Here is a 23,406-nt window from a genome sequence, read left to right on the forward strand (position 1 = left end):
CCTCCCTCCCTCTCTCTCTCTCTCTCTCTCTCTCTCTCTCTTTCTTTCTTTCTTTCTTTTTTGAGACAGAGTCTCGCTCTGTCACCCAGGCTGGAGTATCTTGGAGTGGCGCAGTCTTGGCTCACTGCAACCTCTGCCTCCTGGGTTCAAGCAATTCTCCTGCCCCAGCCTCCCGAGTAGCTGGGACTACAGGTGCCCTCCACTGCGCCTGGCTAATTTTTGTACTTTTAGTAGAGATGGAGTTTCGCTGTGTTGGCCAGGTTGGCCTCGAACTCCTGACCTCAGGTCATCTGCCCACCTCGGCCTCCCAAAGGGTTGGGATTACAGGCATAAGCCAACACACCTGGCCCCCTTTCCTTACTCTTAACAAGTCAATGGCTCTACACATAAAAAAACCAACTCCCTTTTAGTAGTTTCTGAGATTCTTGAAGAACAGAGGTAAGATTTGATTTGTAGCTTGGGTGCCAATGGAACACATCATACCTGGCCTGAGAAAACTCACAAATCAGCAGGGAAGTCAGATGCAAAAAAGGTAGCTAAGCTGTGATAAAGGGAGTGTCCCAGGAGAGCTGGGCAATGAGTGTAATTAAGTGACTTCAATGAAGAGACATTGTCAGAGCTGTCTTGAAGGTTGAGGAGGTATTTACCTGGAGGAAAAGATAGGGATGGAATTCCCAGCAGGGGGAATAGAATGTCCAAGAGTGTGCAGAAGTAAAAGAGCGAGACCAAATTGGAGAACTCTGAGATGGTCAGTGTGGCTGGGGCTTTGGAGACAGAGGAATGTGGAAGGAGGCCTTGGAGGGTGGGCTATGGAATCTGACTCCACACATTCAAAACTGGTTTCTCCCACTTAAGAGCTGTGTCATGTTGAGCAAGTTACTTACCTTTTCGGAGCCTCACCTTTCTAATCTGTAAAATGAAGATATCTATGTGATATGGTTTGAGGGAGCTTTAATGTGATGATGTACATAAAACATGTAGCAAATAAGTGTCAGTTATGATTTCTTATATTCCTGACATCATATTCTTTATATATGTAGTATATCAGTTGTATCACAGGATACAGAGCAGAGGACAGCACAAGACTGGCACTTAAAAAGGTGGAAAAAGGTGGATCTTCCAGCATGCTATTTGCTACCCCTGCTGAATGCTTTGCCTTCTATAGCCAAGGATGGTTTCAGCGAGAAATTGGGTTGGATAAAAAGTAGCTTCAATTGGCCAGGCACTGCAGTTTATGCCTATAATCCCAGTACGCTGGGAGGGTGAGCGGGGAGAATCACTTGAGCTCAGGAGTTCGAGAGTGGCCTGGGCAACAGAGCAAGACTCCATCTCCACTTCTTTCAAATAGTTTCAATTACCAAAGAGAAATGCCAGTTGGAAATACCATTCTCCACCCCATTTCCCAAAGAGGTGCTTAGTTGAACTATGGGGGACTGGGGATCCCACTTACCTGTGGATGGAGGCCAGCTTGGCGGACTTCCTGCCCACAGAGAACTCAGAACAGTAGAGGTCGGCCTCAGCCCAGGTCTTATTGAGAGGGAAGAATCGATAGCAGTGGCCTTTGAACTCCATCCAGAACAGGGGGCACAGAGAAGGCTGGGGCAGCTCTGGCAGGGCTGGGGGCAGAGAGGAAACAGACTGGGAGGAAGGATGGCAGTGCTGACATTGTTTCCATAACTTAGTACCTATTTTCTTTCCTTTATAAACTTTTATTTATTTTTTTTAAAGACAAGGTCTCGTTCTGTTGCCCAGGCTGAAGTGCAGTGGTTTGATCATAGCTCATTACAGCCTCCAACTCGCAGCTCAAGTGATACTCCCACCTCAGCCTCCTGAGTAGCTGGGACCACAGGTGTGCACCACCACGCTTGCCTAATTTTTCGATTTTTGTTTTGTTTTGTTTTTGTAGAGATGAGGTCTTACTATGTTGACCAGGCTGGTCTTGAACTCCAGGGCTCAAGAGATCCTCCCACTTCAGCCTCCCAAAGTGCTGGAATTGCAGGCGTGAGCCACCAAGCCCTGCCTGTACATAATTTTTTTTTTTTTTTTTGAGACGGAGTTTTGCTCATGTCACCCAGGCTGGAGTGCAATGATGCGATCGATCTTGGCTCACTGCAACCTCAGCCTCCCGGGTTCAAGTGATTCTCCTGCCTCAGCCTCCCGAGTAGCTGGGATTACAGGCCTGTGCCCAGCTAATTTTGTATTTTTAGTAAAGATGGTGTTTCTCCATGTTGGTCAGGCTGGTCTCGAACTCTTGACCTCAGATGATTCACCCTCCTCGGCCTGTCAAAGTGCTAGGGTTACAGGCGTGAGCCATTGCGCCCAGCCGCCTGTACATACTTTTAAGAATGAAAGTCAAACATGTCCCATTATGATCTATGCAATTCTATGCCTGAGGTCCAAAAAACATATACATACCTACATTTTACTAAATTATAAAAATAATACGTGCACATCATAGAACACCTGGAAAATGTTAATGCTTTGATACAGTTTTTTCTCATGTCACATTTGTATGTAGTGATGTTTTAATGTAATGTGATTATATGGTACTCTGCATACCAGTCGGTATTCTGATTTCTAAAAATTAAAGAGTATAAGCATTTCTTCGATGTTATTATACATTTTTGTAAACATTGTTTTAAATAGCTCTCGAATCCTCTACTGAGTGGCTCTCCTAGAGTTTATTTAATCATTCTCTTATTTTTAGATAATTAGATATCTTCTCTATTTTTTTAACTATTACAAATAATTCTGAGATGAGCAGCTTTGTGCATAAAGCTTTTTTGGCATTTCTGCTGATTTTCTGAGGGGAGATTTTTAAGGCTTTAATACAATTTGCTAAATTGTCTCCTGAAAGCAATTTTTCCTCCCACGGTAACGTCTGAGAGTGCCCATCTCACTCTGCCCTTGCCAGAGCTCAGTGTTATCACTTTCACGGCAATCTGCAAATTTTATAAGCAAAAAAAGGTTATCTTGTTTCAATTTGCAATGCCGGGCTATCTGGCAAGACTGCACATTTTTCCACATGTTTATTGCCAAGCTATAGCCAAGACTATTTATATCTTTGCCCATTGAACTCCTGGAGTTCAGCATTTGTTCTTAATTCTAAAAGAAACAAATTTTAAAACCCCATGTTTGAGACAGTGAGGTTCTCTCAAGTCTCAGCCCCCCTGAAAGCTTCTTAAGAGATACTTTTTTTGGAAACCACGACTCAGGATGACTGGCGAGAGGAGACAGGCAGGCTGAGAACCTTTCTCATAGTAGGTTGGATGGCTTATCCATGACGACAGGCAGTGGGCAGGGGTGGAATCTGTTAGACTGGGGTTGAGAAGCCTGGGTCCTACCTCCAGCTCTGTATGTGACCCGCTGTGAGATGCTGGTCCATTCTTTCCCATCTTGACTTTCAAACTAGATGATTTCTGGGGTCCCTTTTGTAGCCATCCACTCAAGGGTGGGTGAAGGTCACCCTTTAGTGGAATCTTTGCCTTCAAGCCACTATAGTGGTTGACTGAGCTCATGAAGTAATAAAGTAGTGAACAACATTCATTGAGCATTTGTTATAATTTACCTGTATGCCAAGCACATATAGGGAAACTAAGGCTAAGGCAGGCTGAGTAACTTGCCCAAGATCATCCTGCAGGTAAGTGACATAGTAAGGATTTGAACCCAGGCTTCCTGACTCCAAAGTTCTTGCTCATAAAGTTGGCATGATGCTTCATGATGGGAAATTAGCAGGTCTAAGAATAGTTCATGGTCTTTATAGCACCTACTTCATGGAGTTACTGGGTCAACTGATTGGGCCAAATAAATTCACGAAATACTTGGGATATATGGATTATGTAATGTTTGGTAATTAATGATTAGCTTAGGGTTTTATAACCAAGACTGATGGGCTGCAGAGATTCAGTGAATTTCCCAAAATCAAGTACAAAATTAAAAGTGTGTGTGCACCTCTGTGCATTTCTCTGGGGAAAGAAAGGGACAGTCGCTTTTATCAAGAGAGTTATGCTAGGCAGGTAGATTCCAGGCCATGCTTCTCAGGGCTGGTCAGTGCCACCGGGCTTTCCCCTTTGACCAGAACAGCCTCTCCCCAACCCCAGCAGCTGTGCTGACCAGGGGTACCTCCCCATCCCTCCTGGTCAATCCTGGCCAACTCTCTTTCAATGCATGCCAGTATCCAAACTGGAACCTGTTGGTTCAGAATTCACTTTCTTAATCCTCTTCTATATGGCAAAAAGAAGGAGCTCTGCTTGGGGAGGTAAGTGGGCACAGCACCTTGGCCTGTCCCCACCCTTTTCTGGGACTCAGGTCCCTCCTTTCTTGACAGAGAGCATTGGTCTAGGAGGACATCACCTTGATGCATTAAAGCGCCAATGGCCAAGAGAGTTGATGGACGCTTTGTAACACTGGGTGTTGCTAAGCTCTTTGTGGGGACTTTTGAGCACTGCCTACAACACAAAAAGGCTACACTGAATTGCTGCCTGGGTTCACTTTTTTAGCAGTTTCTCCCTTAGCATGGATGAGAAGCAGCAAATCATTTCTACCTTCTTTCCACTCAGTAACCAAGGACACTCATCTGTGAGAACTTAGATAAGTTTGTCCAGCAGTGACTTGGATGACTCAGTATTTGCTGGTGATAAACCACTTTTCTCACTCCCACCTGTCCTAAAATTACTTGGCACCCTAAATACTCATATTAGAGATGTAAGTAGGGTGACCAAGCCATCCTAGTGTGCCCAGGACCATCCTAGTTTTAAAATCAAGAGTCTTGGCTGAGTGTGGTGGCTCACGCCTGTAATACCAACACTTTGGGAGGCCGAGGTGGGTGGATTGCTTGAGTCCAGGAGTTCGAGACTAGACTGGGCAACACAGTAAAACCCCGTCTCTTATAAAAAATACAAAAATTAGCCAAGAGTGGTGGAGTGTGCCTGTAGTCCTAGCTACTCTGAGGTGGGAGGATCGATTGAGTACGGAAGGTCAAAATTGCAGTGAGCCATGATCACGCCACTGCACTCCATCCAGCCTGGATGTTAGAGCAAGACCCTGACTCAAAACAGCAACAACAACAATAACCCTGAGAGTCTCACATCCTGGGTACCCCCACAGTTCCCAGCAAACGGAAATTGGTTGGTCACTCTCTCTTTTTTTTTTTTTTTTTTTTTTTTGAGACAGAGTCTCGCTCTGTCGCCCAGGCTGGAGTGCAGTGGCGCGATCTCGGCTCACTGCAAGCTCCGCCTCCCGGGTTCATGCCATTCTCCTGCCTCAGCTTCCGGAGTAGCTGGGACCACAGGCGTCTGCCACCACACCCGGCTAATTTTTCTGTATTTTTAGTAGAGACGGGGTTTCACCGTGTTAGCCAGGATGGTCTCGATTTCCTGACCTCGTGATCCGCCCGCCTCGGCCTCCCAAAGTGCTGGGATTACAGGCTTGAGCCACCGCGCCCGGCCTGGTTGGTCACTCTCGCATCGTGAGGGGGAATTTTATCCCCGCCCCTTGCCAGGAGACATTGGACAATGTCTGGAGACATGTGGTTATCACCACTGGAAGTGGTGGTGCTAATGGCATCTAATGGGTAGAGGCCAAGAATGCTGCTAAACATCCTATATTGAAGAACTCCCCACAACGAAGAATGATCCAACCCAAAATGTCAGTAGTGCCAGGATTGAGAAACCCTTCCCCAGATGGAAGGCAGGACTCCAAAAATGTAAAATAACCCCACAGCACAGCAACACGAAACATCACAGCAAACATTCACATTTCTTAGCCTGTTCCTATTTTCTTTAACAAAAATTAAAACACAGCCCCCGCAACTAATGAGAAGTATACTGTGGGCTATTTGTCTAATTTTAGAGTTAAAATGTATTACTAATCCTAGACCATGGCTTAAAAGTACTGAAGACATTGCTTTAACATTGTGTTTAAATTTAACGACATGGACCTCACTAAAGAAGTCTGCAGAAGGAAAGTCTAGCACTTTCTCCCCTGAGTTTAGAATGAAGTAAACTTCTTTGTCATCTCTCTCTGACTGTAGGAGGATTTTTTTCCCCTGGTTTCTCTTCCACTGAAGATGAAACTCTACATGAGTTTCTGCACTAAGAAAGGGTTCAAGTTTCAATTTCCTGCTTCAGATAGCTCTGACTTCACCTCCTATCCCGTGCAGGTGTTAAAACCCCAGTCCAGGCATTATGGAGCCTGATGCCCTACTCAGGGCTCTGCAGCAATATGCTTGCTTTACTCTATCTCTATCTTGGTTTCTGGCCCCTGGGCACCCCCCTCACTTCCTTGGAAGTCCAGTCTAACTTTAGCAGGATGTTTGCAGATGTTCATGTGACCTTTCTGCACGGCGGTAGTGGGAAGAGTTCGTAGACTCAAATTCACCATATTGTGTAGTCTCCACTCTCTTTGTCTTCTACCTCTTTTTTTTAAATGAACTTTTTATTTTGGAATAAATTTAGATTTCCAGAAAAGTTGTCAGAGAGTACAATGATGGTTACCAGAAGCTAGGAAGGGTAGTTAGTGGGGAAGGCAGGGGAAAAGTGGGAATGGTTAATGGGTACAAAAATACGGTTAGATAGAATGAATAAGATCTAGTATTTGATAGCACAACAGGGTGACTACAGTCAACAGTAATTTATTATACATTTAACAAAAACTCAAAGAATATAGTTGGAGTGTTTGTAACACAAAGTAATGATAAATGCTTGAGGTGATGGACACCTCATCTACCTTGATGGGATTATTACACACTGTATGCCTGTACCAAAATATCTCATGTACCCCATAAATATATACACCTACTATGGCCCATAAAAATTAAAAATTAGGCTGCGTGCAGTGGCTCACACCCATAATCTCAACACTTTGGGAGGCCAAGGTGGGAAGATCGCTTAAGCCCAGGAGTTTGAGACCAGCCTGGGCAACACAGTGAGACCCTGTCTCTTACCAAAAATCGGCCAGGAGTGGTGGCATGTGCCTGTAGTCCCAGCTACTTGGGAGGCTGAGGTGGGAGGATCACTTGAAACCAAGAGGTCAAGACTTCAGTCATCTGGGATTGCGCCACTGCACTCTAGCCTGGGTGACAGAGCAAGACCCTGTCTCAAAACAAAAAATTAGAAGTTTCAAAGATAGTGTGTGGAGAGTTCCTGTATACCTTTCACCCAGTTTCCCCTGATGTTAACATTTTAAAAAACTAAGAAATGAACACAGGTACAACATGATTACCTAAACTCCAGACGTTACTCCGTGTTTTCCTTTTTTTGTGCTCAGATCCAACTTAGGATGTCTGTTACATTGACTCTACCTGCATGTTTTTTTTTTGACATAAACTACTCTATCTAGGATTGGCTGGGATCAGACAAAATCGACAAGAATTGGCTGGCATTGCTCAGAATTTCTTAGCATTGCTGGATAATTTGCCAAAAATAATCTCTTTTTCCCTCTCCTTACAACCAATCAATTTTCATGTCATGTCTATTCCATCTCCTAAATTCAGTTCATTCTTTCTTCTCCTTCTGCATTCTTTTTGACCTTTTCCCATGAAGACCTTCTCAACACCTTTCTTCCTGCTTTGTCTCACCTCCCAGGTCCAGAGGCATCCTTCCTCCTTGGAACAGCCTGACCTCATTTCCCCGAAACCCTGCAGGTGTTCCCTTTGCCCGTGGGAATTGCTTGCCCCTCACTTATTCTCCATCATCCGCCCCCTCCTTACTCTGTGCTCCAGGTTTGCCCACACTTTCGCCATTTCTCAAAGACATGTTCAGACCTTTGCAGATCATTCCGTTGACCTGACTTCAGCCAATTCTGTTTCTCCTTTGAGTCTCTGCTGCACAGTGACTTATTCAGGGAAGATGAGGTAGGAGCCTCTGATAAATGCTTTTAGAGCCCATTCCACCTCAACATCCACACATTCCTCCTCTATCCCCATCAGCGTCTGTTGTGATCATTCCTCTCCCCCTGGTGCCTTGGCACATAGTAAGTACACAATGACTAGGCTTGAATGCATAAATACACGTAGGGAATCAAACACCACTTCTTGAGGGCAACCTGTTGGGAAAACAGTGAGAAGGCTGTGTGCATAACTCATGCCTTTGAAACCAGGAGTCCTGACGCTGCGATGGCATTCCTGGAGTTTTTTTTAACCAAGTCCTGAAATCAGAGGTTGCCAGATCCTGGTTTTGCATATTGTTTAGGACAACGATTGCTGTGAAGGCCAACCTCAGCATCCCCTGGGACCTTCAGACTCCCAGGCCCCACTTCAGGCCTTCCAAATCAGAGTCTGTATTTTTACAAGAGCCCCGGGTGATTCTTGTATACGTGAAAATCTGGGAAGCCCTGGTCTACAGTGTGCCAGACTGAAAGATAGAGCCTGTAGAATTACTCATTCATTCTCTCACTTGAATAGAGCCTGGCAAAGAGGAATTAATAATTAATTAAATGAAAGGGGCTGAGTGGAGTGAGAAGGGGAAAAGGGTCCTTGGTCTTAAAGACTGTGGATATTTCAAAAAGAATCCCTGCCTCCCCAATCCTGTCTGCTCCTCCCAGAGCGGAAAACAAGCTCCTTGAACCATTTACAGCCCGCCTCCCCATTCTGGTCCTTTAGGTTTTCTCCATTGAGTAAATGGTGGTTATGGATGCCAGGGGTGAAACATACCAGAAAATGAGGCTATGACAGGTCACTGCTCAATTACTCCCCTTTCCAACAGGGCAGCCAAAGGCCTTTAATTGGGAGGACCTGGGAGGCAGAAAAGAGCGCTGGCTTGCGCTGAAATGATCATTAACTCCAACCTGCATGGCACTTCCCCCTCCTCCTTTACCTCTTGGGTTTAAGGAATTGGGAATAGAAGGCCTTTCATCAGCCTGACCCCAAACCAGCCTCTGCTAATCTGTTTCTTGTGAAGGGATTTCTTTAGCTGTAGAGCTTGACAGTCAGGTAACCATGGCAACACAACAACCAGCACCAGCTCTGACTCAGCATTCACTGTGTGCCAGGCATTGTGTTAAATGCTTGATGCAGAAAGATGCACTCAGTCTTCACACATCCTACCAGGTAGGTGCCACTATCACCCCCACTTCACAGATGAAGAAACCAAAGCACCGAAAGGTTGGCTAACTTGCCCAAGATCTCACAGCTCCCAGCTGGGATTTGAAGCCAGCCTGTCTACTCCCAAACCTAGAGAATCCTACTGCATGTAAGCCCATTTCCTTTTGCTCCAATCTTGATGGTCTGGTCCTTCATTAATTCCTTTATCCATTCAACAAGGATAATGAGCAACTACTTGGTCTCATGTAGTAGGTTACAAGCTGAAGATACTGTGTGGTATACTACACAGATGTGCCTTCTGACCTCATGAGCCTCATGGTCTGTGAAGACCAAAATTAAGAAAAATAAGCACAGGCCAGGTGCAGTGGCTCATGCCTGTAATCCCAGCACTTTGGGAGGCAAAGGCAGGAGGACTGTTTGAGGCCAGGAGTTTGAGACCAACCTGGGCAGTGTAGTAAGACTCCACCTTTACAAAAAAAACCTTTTTTAAAATTAGCCATATGTGGTGGCACATGCCTGTAGTCCCAGCTACTCAAGAGACTGAAGAGGGAGCATTACTTGAGCCCAGGAGTTCCAGGCTGCAGCAAGCTATGACCATACCACTGTACTCCAGCCTGGGCAACAGAGCAAGACCTTGTCTCTAAAAAAAAAAAGAAAGAAAGAAAAAGCAGTGCAAAAATAAAGGTGTCATTACCATGTAATTTGTGGATGTGTGTCATGCCAGCAAAACTTCAGGGAGCAGCCCCTCGATTATTTTAGAAACTGGTTGTTTGCCTCTTTCTCTCCCTAGTTGAATTGGTGACTGCCCTGTCCCCATCTTCAAGGATCCCACAGGTGATTATGACAAGGCATCATGAGTTCCCTTCCTGGATGGGGGAAGAGAGAATGTTGCTACAAGAACCCCTAAAAGTGGAACACAACCCAGACCTGGAGATCTGGGAGGCTTCTTAGAGGAGGTGCTGTCTCAACTGAGCCCCGGAGGATGAACAAGAGTTGGAGAAAGAGTGTTCCAGGGGAAGGGCACAGTGTGTGCAGAGGTCTGGAGGTGTGAGAGCGAATGCAGCACTGGAGAATTAGAAATGGTTTAGCATGGCTGGGAACTCGAGAAGGAGAGAAGGGAAGAGATGAGACTAGCGGTGGGGGAGGGAAAGTAGGGAGAGAGGCAGAGGGGAGGAGATGCACAAAGGGGCTGTTGCTTTGGAAACCAGGAGGCCAAACCACCTGGTCTTTTCCTTCAATTAGCAGCACGAGAGGGCCCCAAGGTCCCCCAGCTGGGGTGGGGGTCAAAACCTTTGGGAGCTCTGAGCTTGTTAGGGAAAGAAAACACATCAGTGGAATTCAGGGCTCCCCCCTACCCCCACTCTTTTTAAAGGAATAAATTGTCACCTTCCTACTCAATCTGGCTGCTGGCTCCCCTGGCCCCAGTCCAGCCACCCACGAATGCACTACCCTGCTGCCGCCTTTTCAGATGAGTCTTGGGACCCAGCCAGGAAGGGAGGTGGGGAGGCTCAGGGGCCACATTTGTCCACCAGGTCCGCATATTGGGCCCCAGACACTCCCGGGGACCGAAAGAGTGTCACAGACTCCGGGAAGGTGGCTGCTGCATTCTGAGGACTGGGTCACCCTCGCTGCCCTCCTGCTGTCCTATGGGTTCCACTGCCTCCTTTACAGTGAGTCCTGGCTCTGGGAAGTGAAACTGGTGGCCCCAGGTCTCTCCTGTCTAAGCTTTGCTGCCCCTTCTGTGAGCCACTCTTGAGGCCACATGAAACAGGGGGGAAAGCATTAGACAATTTCTTATATTGCTAATAAGAGCAGCCATTCGTTGGGTGTTTAGTATGTGACTCCTCGAGATCAGCCTAGGAGGGAGTATCGATATCATCCCCATTTTACAGATGAGGAGACTAAGGCTCAGAGAGGGTAAGTCACTTACTCTCTTGGGTCAAAAGTGGCAGAGCCATGATTGAGACTGTATTGAGACTTGAGTCTGACAGATTCAGAAAGTCCTGAACAGACTAGCGCCTCTAAAAGATATCTTCTTTCCAATCTTCGTTTTCTTATTTGTGAAATAAATCTGTTAAACACCAAATGTAGCAATTAAGCAAATAAGTCGATGTTTCCTGGGTGCCTATTTGGCTTGAGGTCTGTGTCCTTGGGTTGCTCTCAGTCTGGAAGAAGGAACTTGCACATGGCAGAGTCATCACATACTAAGTATTCTAGAAGTATGTACAAAGTGCTTGCTCTGTGACCATAGAGGAGTGGCAACTGGACAGAATGTCCAAGGAACACTTTAGGATCCGGGCTGCTCTAGGAGGTAGGAACACTGTTGCCTAGGTCTCTATGCTCCGAGTTCAGACCTTGGACTCTGGAGTCAGATGGTCCTAGTGGGAAACTCAGCTCTTTGTGCCTCAGTTTTCTCATCTGTTCAATGGGCATGATCATAGTGCCTACTTCACAGAAAAGCCAGTTCCAGCTCAGAGGCAGGGATTCTAGTAAGTATTAGATATTATTACAGTTGAAACAGTCTGGGTCCCAGAACCTTTCCCAGAGCTGAGAGTGCAATGCCAGGCTCTTGGACGGGTGACGGAGAGGCTACATAACTTGACTCCTTCCCCATCTACGCTTCTGAAGCCCTGCAGAAGCAGGTCCTGAGCTTCAAAAGACTTTGCTATAAATTTCCTTTGCTACAGAGAGTTCTTGGGCTCAGGAGTCAGGGAAAGGAAACTTTTTGATAGTAGAAGAATAATAAATGTTTACGTAGCTCTTACTGGGTGCCAGACACTGTTCTGAGGACTTTACATTCATTAATCCACTTAAACAATGAGATCAAAGGCAGGTTCAGAGAAAAGGTTTCAGGAAAAGGATTTAGTCTGTCTAAATCCTCCCAAGTCTCTAAGAGATGTCTAAAGAGTTGTTTTTTTTTTTTCCTCCAAAACATAGGGGGTGGCCAAGTTGTGCTATTTGCATATATTTGCATATACAGGGAGTGGGTGATGAAAGGTCTGGAGTAGTGAGATGAATGACCCATGACGTGTGCCCTGTTATGCATTGTACCTAAAGGCTAGGGGTACACAGAAGAAGATGAAAAACCAAGCCCATTCTCAATAAGGAGGGCCTTGGAGGTGCATGTATTCTCATGGTCTGCCGGGGCCCACAGAGACCCCTAAATCCTCCCTACAACATACCAACATGCATGCTCCTGCTCACATGCACCCATAAACTCACACACATTCCCTCTGTGTTGAAATCACTTTCCTCTAGAGAATCTACCTGCATAGGCTGAAACTGGGCTATCTGTAGGGCTGGGAGCCTGGGAAGCAGTAGAACTGCCTCTTGGACAGTGATGACCATGGTTGGCTCAATTGGCCTCTGTAGCCTCAGTTTCCATAGCCATAATATGGAAAGGTTGGGCTGAGTGGATTTCTAAGACCCATCCTTCCAATTCCAAACTCTGAGCTCTCCCAGGTAGCTGAGATTGACACAATCTCAGTACTCTTAGCTATAGAGTAGGGATGAGGCTTGGGGACTGATGTTCAGAAGTTCCTTTCAATGTTGAGGACTTTTGTCAGAGCAGAAAACTGTCTCCTGGCCAATTCTGGCATAACATCAACAACCACAGTGACAAACATTATGTTAATAACTCATTTTTCAAGTGCTTTACTGTGTGCTAGGCACTTCATTTGCATGAGCTCATTGAAGATCTCCAAAACCCTTGATAGGGACCCTTGCTATCCCCACTTGGGGCTCAGAGAGGTGAGGAAACTTGAGTCTCAGAGAGGTCCCATGGGCACAAGCTAGTGAAGGACAGAAACCACCCCTAGTTACTCCCATTTTCAAACTCAGTCTTGGCCCCTTCCCACTTTTGCTGGTCAGAAAGGCAAGATCTTGGGATATACAAGGCAGCCTGCAAGAATATTTTGTTCATCTTCTCTGCTACTTGCTTATTACACTGGTGAGGAAACTGAGGTCCAAGAGTAAGGATGCAAGTCATTGTTATGAATGGAATGTTTGTGTCTCTCCTCTTCCCTGCACCCAATTCATATGTTAAAGCTCTAACTCCCAATGTGATGGTGTTGGGAGGTGGAACCTTTGGGAGGTGATTAGATTTAGATGGGATCCCATCCTCATGATGGGATTAGTGCCCTTATAAGAGGAAGAGACCAGAGCTTTGTCTTTCTCTGCCATGTGAAGGTACAGTGAGAAGGCGGCCATCTGCAAGCCAGGAAGAGAGTCCTCACCAGGAACAAAATCTGCCGGCATCCTGATCTTGAACTTCCCAGCCTCCAGAACTGTGAGAAACAAATGTTTGTTGCTTAAGCTCCCCAGTCTGTGATATTTTGCTCTGGCAACCTGAGCTGACGAATACACTCAGAGAGTTTAGGACAGAACTGAAACCTCTTGCCCAAATGAACTAAGACTATCCCTTATTGTTACCACTAAGGAAGCTAGATTTAAAACAAAAAGAAAGAAAAAAAAAGGATACCTAGTCAAATTTGATTTCAGGTAAACAACAGATAATTTTTAATATAAATACATCCCATGTAATATTGGGGGCATGCTTACACTAAAAAAGAAGTTATTAATATTTATTTACTGGTATTTTATCTGGCAACCCTATCGACCCACTGTTTAAATTCACCCTAACACTATCACAACCTAATAATTTGGCCTTATGAGAATCTCCATCTTGGTATTTCATTATTAGTTTTACTTGAATGGGGATTTAAAAATGATATCTCTGCCATTGCTATGATAAATAAATCCATATATGAAGGTTATTATGAGGATTAAATAAATTCATATCTGAAAAGGGCTTAGAACTGTGCCTGGCACATAACTAGTGTCATGTAAGTCTTAGTTGTTGTTATTGATATTGCTAATATTATGATTTTTAAACAAGCCTGGATAGAACCTGGTAGAGGTGACAGTCAAGACTCTTGGCCACCAAATTATAGGATTTAGAACTCTTCTCATCCAGATGAGGGTCCCCCAGAATGAGTACCCCAGCCTTCCTATTGCAAAGTGGAAGAAATTGAGCTCATTTGAAGACCCTCATCCTCCATATGGGACACTGGGAGGCCACATTCCCAAGGCCAACAGGTTCTCATCCCTGGGGATGCCCCACAAGGCTGGGTGTTGCTGGGCCAGGCCTCCAGGGAGGCCATTAGAGGGACAAGTGTCCCTCCCTGTACACTTAACCTCTGGTGGCAACAGCAGCAGCTCTGAAAGCTCCCTGGGAAGGCTGTCACGGCCAAGGTAGGGCTGGGGCCCAGATCCCTCACAAAACTACCATGTTCAGACCTTTCTGTAGTGCCAGACATCGTGCAAAACACCTTCTCCATGTTATCTCATCTGCCTTGCACAGTAGCACCAAGAGAATGCCATTGTGATCTGACTTTCTAGAAGAAGCTGAGGCTCAGAGACATTAAGAAACTTCTTCTATGTCACACAGCTTGTAAACTGCAAAACTGGGATTTAAACCCAGGACTTTTTGTGTCTGGGCCTAGAATAGTGCCCATGATAAAGGTGGTAGGGGGAAAGCTATGAGGAGACTCGGGTCAGGGCACCCCAACCCCCCAACAGAAGCAGCCAGGCCTCACTGATATAATAAGTTCCTGAGAGTGTACTCCTCTCCACCTGCTCCCAGCCCTGGCCCCTGCACTTACCTGGGCTGATATTGATGTCTGTTTGTGGAAAGGCCTGTGCAGAGTGGAGGGTCAGGAAGGCTGCAGCCCACAGTGTCCACCTTTGCATCCTGAACTCCTAGAAAGCAACCTCCCAGCCTGAGTGGAGGAGAGAGGCTCTTTGGCTAGAGCTTGGGTCCAGGATTGCTCTCCTACGGTCAGATGGAGCCTGGCAGGAGCTGGGACAGACTGGATGGACTCCAGTCCCCTCCTTTTTTCGTCCTTTTCTCCTCCCTCCTCTTCACACTGCTGGAGACAGCTCAGAATGACAGCTGAAAGCAAAGCAGCCCTAGGCCAGCCCCCCTCAAAGAACCAAGAGACATTTTAGCTCCCAGTCTTGCCCCTGAACCAAGAGAAGTTTTAGCTCTCAGTCTTGTCTCTGAGCCACCCTGTGGCCTTGGGTGTGCACTTCTCTGAGACTCAGTTTCCTCCTCTGTAAAATGGGATAGTAACGAAACTCACATTCCAGCCTGTCACAGGAGACAAAGTATCTCACCTCCCTCAGAGTAAATATGTACCAAAAGGTAAAAATACTGCAAGTCAGCATTGAGTGCAGAGGTCTCCTGGGCCATGGATGTCATTTGTTTGGTCTGCAGTGTTTTAAATTCTAAAAAATTTGTTAAGGTATAAAACCAAGAGGTGTTAGGTATAAGTCGGGATTTCTGCCTTCTATTGGAAAATCAGAAGATCTAACAAAACATAGCCCTCATTTCTACAGGGCAACAATTGCATGGAGCTGAGAAAGAGCATGTCCTTCAGCCAGGCTCTTTGAGCTTCAGTTCACCAAGGTCCCCACCTCATGGGTCTGATCCTAACAGCATCCACTGCTGAGGAAGCACCAGGAAGCCTGTTGAATCAGCCTCCTTTCCTCTCCCTTTACCTCTCAGGGTCTCTCAGGGTTCCTCCAGGGGTTAAAGGAGGCATCTGTAGAAGGTTCAACTGAGTGTTGCACAGAATAAGTGCTCCACAAAGAGGTGAAAGTGTCATCACTAGCGCATAGCTCTATTGTGTGGCTTGCTCGGAATGCGATGTTTAAAAACCCCTAGTGTTTTCATTGGGATCTCTTCGCACTTTTGGAGAATCAATATTTCTAAAAACCAGAGTCTTTCTCCCCCACTTTCTCTGTCCTTAGGCAAGTCACTTTCCTCTCTGAACCTCAGTTTCCTCCTCTGTAAAATGGGGGATAAGTAGAGTACCTACCTCACGAGGATTAAATGAAGTAATTTGTTTCTAAAACTTGGCATAGATGCTGGCAAATAGTAGGTGCTCAATAAATGACAGCAACAGTTGCTATTGTTGTCATCGATCTAGTGCAAGGCTTTCCTTGGCATCACCCACATCCTCTGCCCCTGCACTCCCTCATTCCTCTCCAGAAATGCTCAGCCAGGTGCCCTGACACCTCGTGTGGCTGGCACTCACAGGGAGGACTGGAATGTGTCCGTTTGGCTTCCAAGTCTTCTTTTTGGAACACCTGCTGCTGTGCTTGTGAGGAATAACTTAACTTGTGCCCACACAGCTTGCTTTGCCTGCTGGCACCAGAGCTGAAAGTCTGCCAAGGTCTGACTCAGAATACGAGCACAGCGCAGGCTCAGCTTCAACCTACAGGATGCCTCCTCGGGTAGATCGGTTGCCTCAAAACTAGTGTACTGGTGCATATCCCAGAGCATGCACATTCACTTATTTATAAATGGGATATATTCATTACATGTTTGTAAGTGATGTGCCGGTACAACTCACTGTACTACTGTATTATTTCTGTTATAAAACACACACCCCCACATTGGACATTATTAAAGGTTGATAAAAGATATAAATATGGAAGAAAGTTTGGATATTTTCTCCCTACTCCCTATCATCTTGCAAGCTGAAATTTGGGGGCTCCTGCTGTCAGGTTCCTGGGTGCTGCTTGGAATTTAAAAGTGTCTATCTTAGTCTGTTTTGTGCTGCTATACTAGAACATCCGAGACTGGTAATTTATAATGAGCAGAATTTATTGGTTCACAGTTCTAGAGACTGGGAAGGCCAAGATCAAGGTGTTGGCATCTGGTGAGGGCTTTCTTGCTGAGTCATCATATGGTGGAAGGTGAGAGGGTAAAAGAGAGACAAGAAACAGAGAGAGAGAGCTTTTTAAAGAGGGGATGAACCCACTCCTGCCATACCTGAGCTATCCTTGTGATAACATCTTTGATCCATGTACGAGGGAAGAGCTCTCATAACCCAGACCTCTTAAAAGTCCTGTAACCTCATCAGACCAGTCTAGTTCAACTTTTACATAATAAAATTGTGAGTTGTTTTTCATTTGCCATGGACCCTCAGATTGAAGGTCACGTAACCTGAGCACGCCCAGATGAACAAGTGTGCAACCACAGGGGGAACCTAAGTGCTCAGACTGAGGAGCAGGGACTGAAATCAGAAGCAGACACTACATGGCAGGATCCAGAACCCAATCGATTGAGCTCTGACGTTACCCTATGGCAGGATCCAATCAGGTCATGCCTCCCCACATCATCTCTTTGCAAGGTCCAATCAGATCATGCCTCATTACCCTATGCTTATAAAACCTGACCCAAACACCAGCTTGGGGAGATAGAGTTGAGCATTTCCTTCTGTCTCCTTGCCAGTCGACTAGCAATAAAGCTTTTCTCTTCTTAAAAGCCAGTGGCATGATATTGGCCTCTGTGCACATTGGGTAGCAAGCCCATTGATTGCTCAGTACCAGTCCCGCCTCCCAGTATCATCATAATGACAATTAAATTTCAACGTGAGTTTGGAGGGGACAGACATTCAAACCATACCATTGTCTCTCTGAGTATGGACACATTAAGTGGGGAGGAGAAGAGTGGTCCAAAGCAGGCCACTGGAAATCCTTCTAAGAAGTGGAAAATCCTTTGATTTGGTAAATAAACCTCCTAAATTATCTGTGTTGTATTGTGACATCTGAAGGTTTTTATAAATCAGTTCATGTACCCTTTCTGAATGGAGACACACAAGATATTTGTTACTTCCTCAAACACAAGTATGGTCCATGGACTAGCAGCACAGGGATCTCCTGGGAGCACATCAGAAATGCAGAAGCTCAGGCCCCCCGCCGCCCTGCAGACCTGCTGAATCAATTCTGCTCCCCAGGTGGGTTGTGTGTATATTAAAGTTTATGAAACACTCCTCTCGACAGGGTAGGGAACGTTTTCTATAAAGAAGCAGACAGGCCAGGCACAGTGGCTTATTCTTATATTCCAGCACTTTGGGACACTGAGGTGGGAGGATCGCTTGAGGCCAGGAGTTTGAGGCCATCCTGGGCAGCATGGTGAGACCCCATCTCTACTTGAAAAATAAAATCTTAGCCAGATGTGGTGGTGCACACCTGTAGTCACAGCTACTTGGGAGGCTGAGGTAGGGGGTTTGCTTGGGCCCAGGAGTTTTAGGCTGCAGTGAGCCAAGATCATGAGTGCACTTTAGCCTGGGTGACAGAGTAAGACTGTCTCAAAAAAAAAAAAAAAAAAGAGCTAGACAGTAAATATTTTAGGACTTGTGGGTTATACAACCTCTGTCACAACCAGTCAACTCTGCCAGAAATACAGGAATGGACCAGGCCGTGGGCCAATAAAACTTTATTTGCCAAAATAGGCAAGGAGCCAGATTTGGCCCACGGGCTGTCACTTGCCAATCCCTGTTCTAGATCTCAAGCTTTCTGGCCAAAAGGAGACAATTTCTCCACTTGACGAATATGATCTTTGCTGTCATTTGGAGGTTGTAGGTATCTCTTTGTTATGCTGTATGTATTTCTGGCTTCTTACAGTTGTATTTATTGAGTGGTGGCCTATCTCTCCTCTCCCCCAGTATATACACTGTGTTCATGGCATCTTGAAGTTCCATGAAGATTCTCCCTCTCTCTCTCATTTATCTCTCTCCTTCTGTCTGTTTGTCTATCTAATCTCTATCATCTATTTATCTGTCAATCATCTATCTCCCTTAATTTCCTGGCTTTTAAAAAATGTTGTTTATCTATTAAACAAAGTCCCGTACCCCTTCACCACAATTATAAAAGAAGCAATAGATGCCAGTTCATTTCATGGCTTTCAATTCAGATGCATTCTTGTTCAGACTCCAGACCTCTTGTTGTGTGATTATTTAACCCCTCTAATCCTCAATTTTCTCAACTGCAAAATGGGAAGAAATCAATACTTCCCTCATACAAGTGCTTAGAAAAATGTTTGTTGCATGATAAGCATCCTATATATGTGAGCTACCATTAGATCACTTTATAACCTTCAAAAATACTGTATAGGAACGTATCAAGTTGATGTGACGGTTAATTTTAGGTGTCAACTTGACTGGATTGAGGGATGCCTCAATCCCAGAGATAGCATTGTTTCTGAATGTGTCTGGGAGGGCGTCGCCAGAGGAGATTGACATGGGAGTCGGGACTGAGAGAGGAAGACTTGCTTTCAGTGTGGGATGACACCATACAACTGGCAGGGAGCCAGCTGGAAAAAATGGTCAAAAGGAAGGGGATTGGTCCTCTCTGCTCTCCCTCTTCCTTCCAGAATGGGACACTTTTTCTCTTTTTGCCTTGGAACATCAGATTCCAGATTCAGTAACGGGATTCTAGGGATTGCACCAGTAGCCTTTGGGGGCTCTTGAGTCTGACCGGAGGCTGCTCTGCTGGCTTCCCTGGTTATGAGGCTTTGGACTTGGACTGAGCCACACACTCCAGCTTCTGTGGTTCTCCAGCTTGTAGTTGGCCTTTCCTGAGACTTCACCTCTGTGACTGTGTTTGTCAACTCCTCCTCAATAATTCCCCTTCCATCTATCCTACTGGCTGTCTCTCTGGAGAACGCTAATACAGATTTTGGTACCAGGAGGTAGTTCTAGAGGAATAATTTTTTTTTTTTTTGAGATGGAGTCTTGTTCTGTCGCCCAGGCTGGAGTGCAATGGCGCGATCTTGGCTCACTGCAACCTCCACCTCCCAGGTTCAAGCAATTCTCCTGCCACAGCCTCCCAAGTAGCTGAGATTACAGGCATGTGCCACCCTGCCCAGCTAATTTTTTTTTTTTTTTTTGTATTTTTAGTAGAGATGGGGTCTCACCATGCTGGGCAGGCTGGTCTCAAACTCCTGACCTCGTGATCTACCTGCCTCAGCCTCCCAAAGTGCTGAGATTACAGGCATGAGCCACTGTGCCCGTCCATTTACAGAAACAATTTTAAGAATAAATTTCCTTACTTGGTTTTGGGGTTTCTGGAATTGGCTCCGTAATCTGATTAAATCCCAAAATGCTAAAGACTCTACTTCTCATAGTACGGAGAGCATTGATAGTCCATGGCGTGAACTGTTAATAGAGATACACAAAATAAATGCACTTGATGCTCCTAGTTCACTATTAATAAGAAGCAAGGAACTTAGTGACCCTGTGCATGATACTTTTGAGCATTTGTAGAAAGCCGAGGCGTAGAATGATGTGGGTTAGTTGCTCCTAACATCCGTAGACAAAGTGATGAAAGAAAAGAATGAGAACAGGGACTCAGTTTCTCAGCTCTAGATATACACAATGAGCCTGGAAGCTTCTAAGTGTGCCCTGAAGCAGAATCTTCTCTCCTGTAGAGTCATAGGATTGAAAGTGCTGAAAATCAAACACAAGCCCTCATCCTGCAATTGGCCGACTTACATTGAAAGGTAAACTCAGTCCCTCAGAGTGTCTACTGTTAAGGTGAGGGTATTGATTGGGAAATAATAGGCCCTGTGAGTTGGGAGGGATGTGTGGGAGGATTCTGATGAGGCTAGGATACTGAACTCCAATTTTTTTTTTTTTTTAAGAGACAGGGTCTTGGACGGGCATGGTGGTTCACGCCTATAATCCCAGCACTTTGGGAAGCTGAGGCGGGCGGATCACTGAAGGTCAGGAGTTTGAGACCAGCCTGGCCAACATGGTGAAACCCCATCTCTACTAAAAAATGCAAAAATTGGCCTTGCGCGGTGGCTCACGCCTATAATCCCAGCACTTTGGGAGGCCAAGGCATGTGGATCATGAGGTCAGGAGATTGAGACCATCCTGGCTAACACAGTGAAACCCCGGCTCTACTAAAAATACAAAAAATTAGCTGGGGGTGGTGGCGAGCACCTGTAATCCCAGCTACTTGGGAGGCTGAGTCAGGAGAATGACATGAACTCGGGAGGTGGTGCTTGCAGTGAGCCGAGATCACGCCACTGCACTCCAGCCTGGGCGGCAGAGCCAGACTCCGTCTCAAAAAATATAAAATAAAATAAAATACAAAAATTAACCAGGCATGGTGGCTGGCACCTGTAATCTCCACTACTCTGGAGGCTGAGGCAGGAGAATTGCTTGAGCCTGGGAGGTGGAGGTTACAGTCAGCCAAGATGGCACCACTGCACTGAGTGATCCAGCAAGACTCCATCTCAAAAAGAGAGACAGGGTCTTGCTCTGTTGCTCAGGCTGGAATGCAGCAGCACAATCATAGCTTACTGCACTGAGCTCTTAAATTCTGATGAATCTTGTTTCCCAAGTGAAGTGGCCTCACTGTCTGCAGTGGTATAGGTCTTATACCACTTACAGGTCTTATAAATTAATCCCCCTTGTCTAGGGGGATTAAACCCTGCATTGCTTGAGGAAACAGAAGTGGCCTCCTCCAAGGCAGTTGCCAGGCAAGACAATGCTGATTCTCCTCTGGATCTAGCTCCACCACCCCTTTTAACTTCTAGACCTATAACCTGTCTCTAATCCCAGCAGGCCCATAAAAGTGAGGCACAAAGTGTGACCCATGAGAAGGTACGCTACACACCAAAAGAACTACGTGAGTTTTCTAATTTATACATGCAGAAATCTGGAGAACATGTGTGGGAAAGGATATTCAGGATGTGGGATAATGGTGGAAGGAACAGAAAGTTGGATCAGGCCTAATTTACTAACATAGGCTCACTAAGCAGAGAGTCTGCATTAGTGTTGCAGCTTGGGGAGTTAGAAAAGATGTTAACAGTTTGATTTCTTGACTGGTTGACTGAAACATGGATCAAAAGATGGCCCACCATGATGGAGCTGGTGATGCCTGATCTCCCCTGGTTTAATGCAGGAAGAGATTTAAAGGTGTAGGGAGACTGGGATGATAGAGTAGGTGTGTCACATAAAACCTACTCACTTACACTGGGAGGGACCAGAAAATATGCCTTTGACTAATGCTTGAGAAATGGATTTGTGAGGGGAGCACTAGCATCCTTGAAGAGTTCTGTGATTGTTCTTCTCTGTAGGCCAGACCTTACAGTGGGAACTGCAGTCACTTAACTGGAAAACTTAAATGCAATGGGAATAATTGATTCTGGGGTGGCAGAAGCCAAGTAGCAGCACTAACCATCAAAGGCAAGATGGGCGAGGTTACCATAATGGATCACAAAGACAAAGCAACAACCAGAATAGTTGGCCTCCTGTTGACCTATGGCACTGGCTAATTAATCATCGTGTTCCTGTTGGCATTGGTTAATTAATCACGGTGATCCTAGAAGTGAAATAGATGGGAAGCCTACCGCATTCTTTTTTATTTTTAAAATTTTAATTTTTTAGCTATTAAAAAAAACTTTTTTAAGAGACAGGATCTTGTTTTATCATCCAGGCTGGAGTGCAGTGGTACAATCACAGTTCACTGCAGCCTTGATCTCCTGGGCTGAAGTGAGCCTCCCTCCTCAGCCTCCCAAGTAGCTAGTACTACAGATGTGTGTCACCTTCTCTGGCCCTGGAAGTCTACTACATTCTTATTTGATCTATATAAGCAGAAAACTTTCAGGTCAAGTGAACAAAAGTAATTTAAATCATAAAAACAGGGAATCATGGTCCCTCAATCAATTTCCAGACTTGAGTCAGCCTACAGACTCAGAACCCTCTGAAAGAAGGGGAGGCTGAGTTTCCCTGAGGAAGGACCCTGGTACACTACTGAAGATTTATGCTGTTAATCTTTTCCCCATCCTTCCCCAGAGGGACCTATGGCCTTTTACCATAGGTAACTGTGCACTGGGGAAAGGGAAATCATCAGAACTTTGGGGACTACAACACTGGCTCTAAATGACACTGATTCCAAGAAACCCAAAAAGGGCACTGTGGCCCTCCAGTCAAAGTAGGGGCTTTTGGAGGTGTGAAAGAAAATTAAAATCTAAGGACCCCAAACTCACTATGCCAAGGAGAAAAGCTAAGCTTGGGAACTGAGTAATGCAAAAACTGCCTTTCTTTTGTTCCTAACCAGATAGCTGTAACTTCACATGCTTATTTTATCTTATGTAAAATGTAGATCTACTGAGTGTAAGATGAATACATAATTGACTTTTCCTCTCATTAATTCCTTTTCACATGTAAAATGTGGATTCACTGAGCACTGGTCAGAGCCTCACAAGAATGTGACCACTCCCTTCACTGTGTATCTTCCCCCTCTTTTTTTCTTTCCTCCTTTCCCTCCTGCCCCTCTTTTCCCTTTAAATATTGAAGTCCTCAAAATTGTCTTGGGAAAAAGCACAGGCTGTAGATTCTACTCTAACTTGCGTCTCTTTTACCCAGGCACATCCTCAACCTTAAAATAAACCTCTAAATTGATCGAGATCTGTCTCACACACTTTTTGGTTTACAAAAGTCAGGTAATTAGTGGGGCTTTAGCTCAGGTCCAACTTACAGTGGGTCCAGTGGGTCCTGGAA

At 45.5% G+C, this 23,406-nt stretch overlaps 1 protein-coding gene across 2 annotated transcripts in view; it reads right to left on the reverse strand.

Annotated features, from left to right (window-relative positions):
- Positions 1–14,964, reverse strand: part of CLEC19A (C-type lectin domain containing 19A) — a 38,888-nt gene extending 23,924 nt beyond the window's left edge. For both annotated transcript variants that reach the window (XM_017874396.1, XM_017874397.1), the window contains exons 1-2: positions 14,704–14,964; positions 1,451–1,616 (exon numbers count right to left, since the gene is read on the reverse strand). In XM_017874396.1, coding sequence (XP_017729885.1) covers positions 1,451–1,616; positions 14,704–14,791 — 254 coding nt within the window. In that variant the 5' untranslated portion in view covers positions 14,792–14,964. The remainder of the gene's footprint in view (positions 1–1,450; positions 1,617–14,703) is intronic.
- Positions 14,965–23,406: the final 8,442 nt, after the last annotated feature.

This window comes from Rhinopithecus bieti, unplaced genomic scaffold (genome assembly GCF_001698545.2).
Source record: "Rhinopithecus bieti isolate Rb0 unplaced genomic scaffold, ASM169854v2 scaffold_9209, whole genome shotgun sequence".
Classification (NCBI taxonomy): Eukaryota; Metazoa; Chordata; class Mammalia; order Primates; family Cercopithecidae; genus Rhinopithecus; species Rhinopithecus bieti.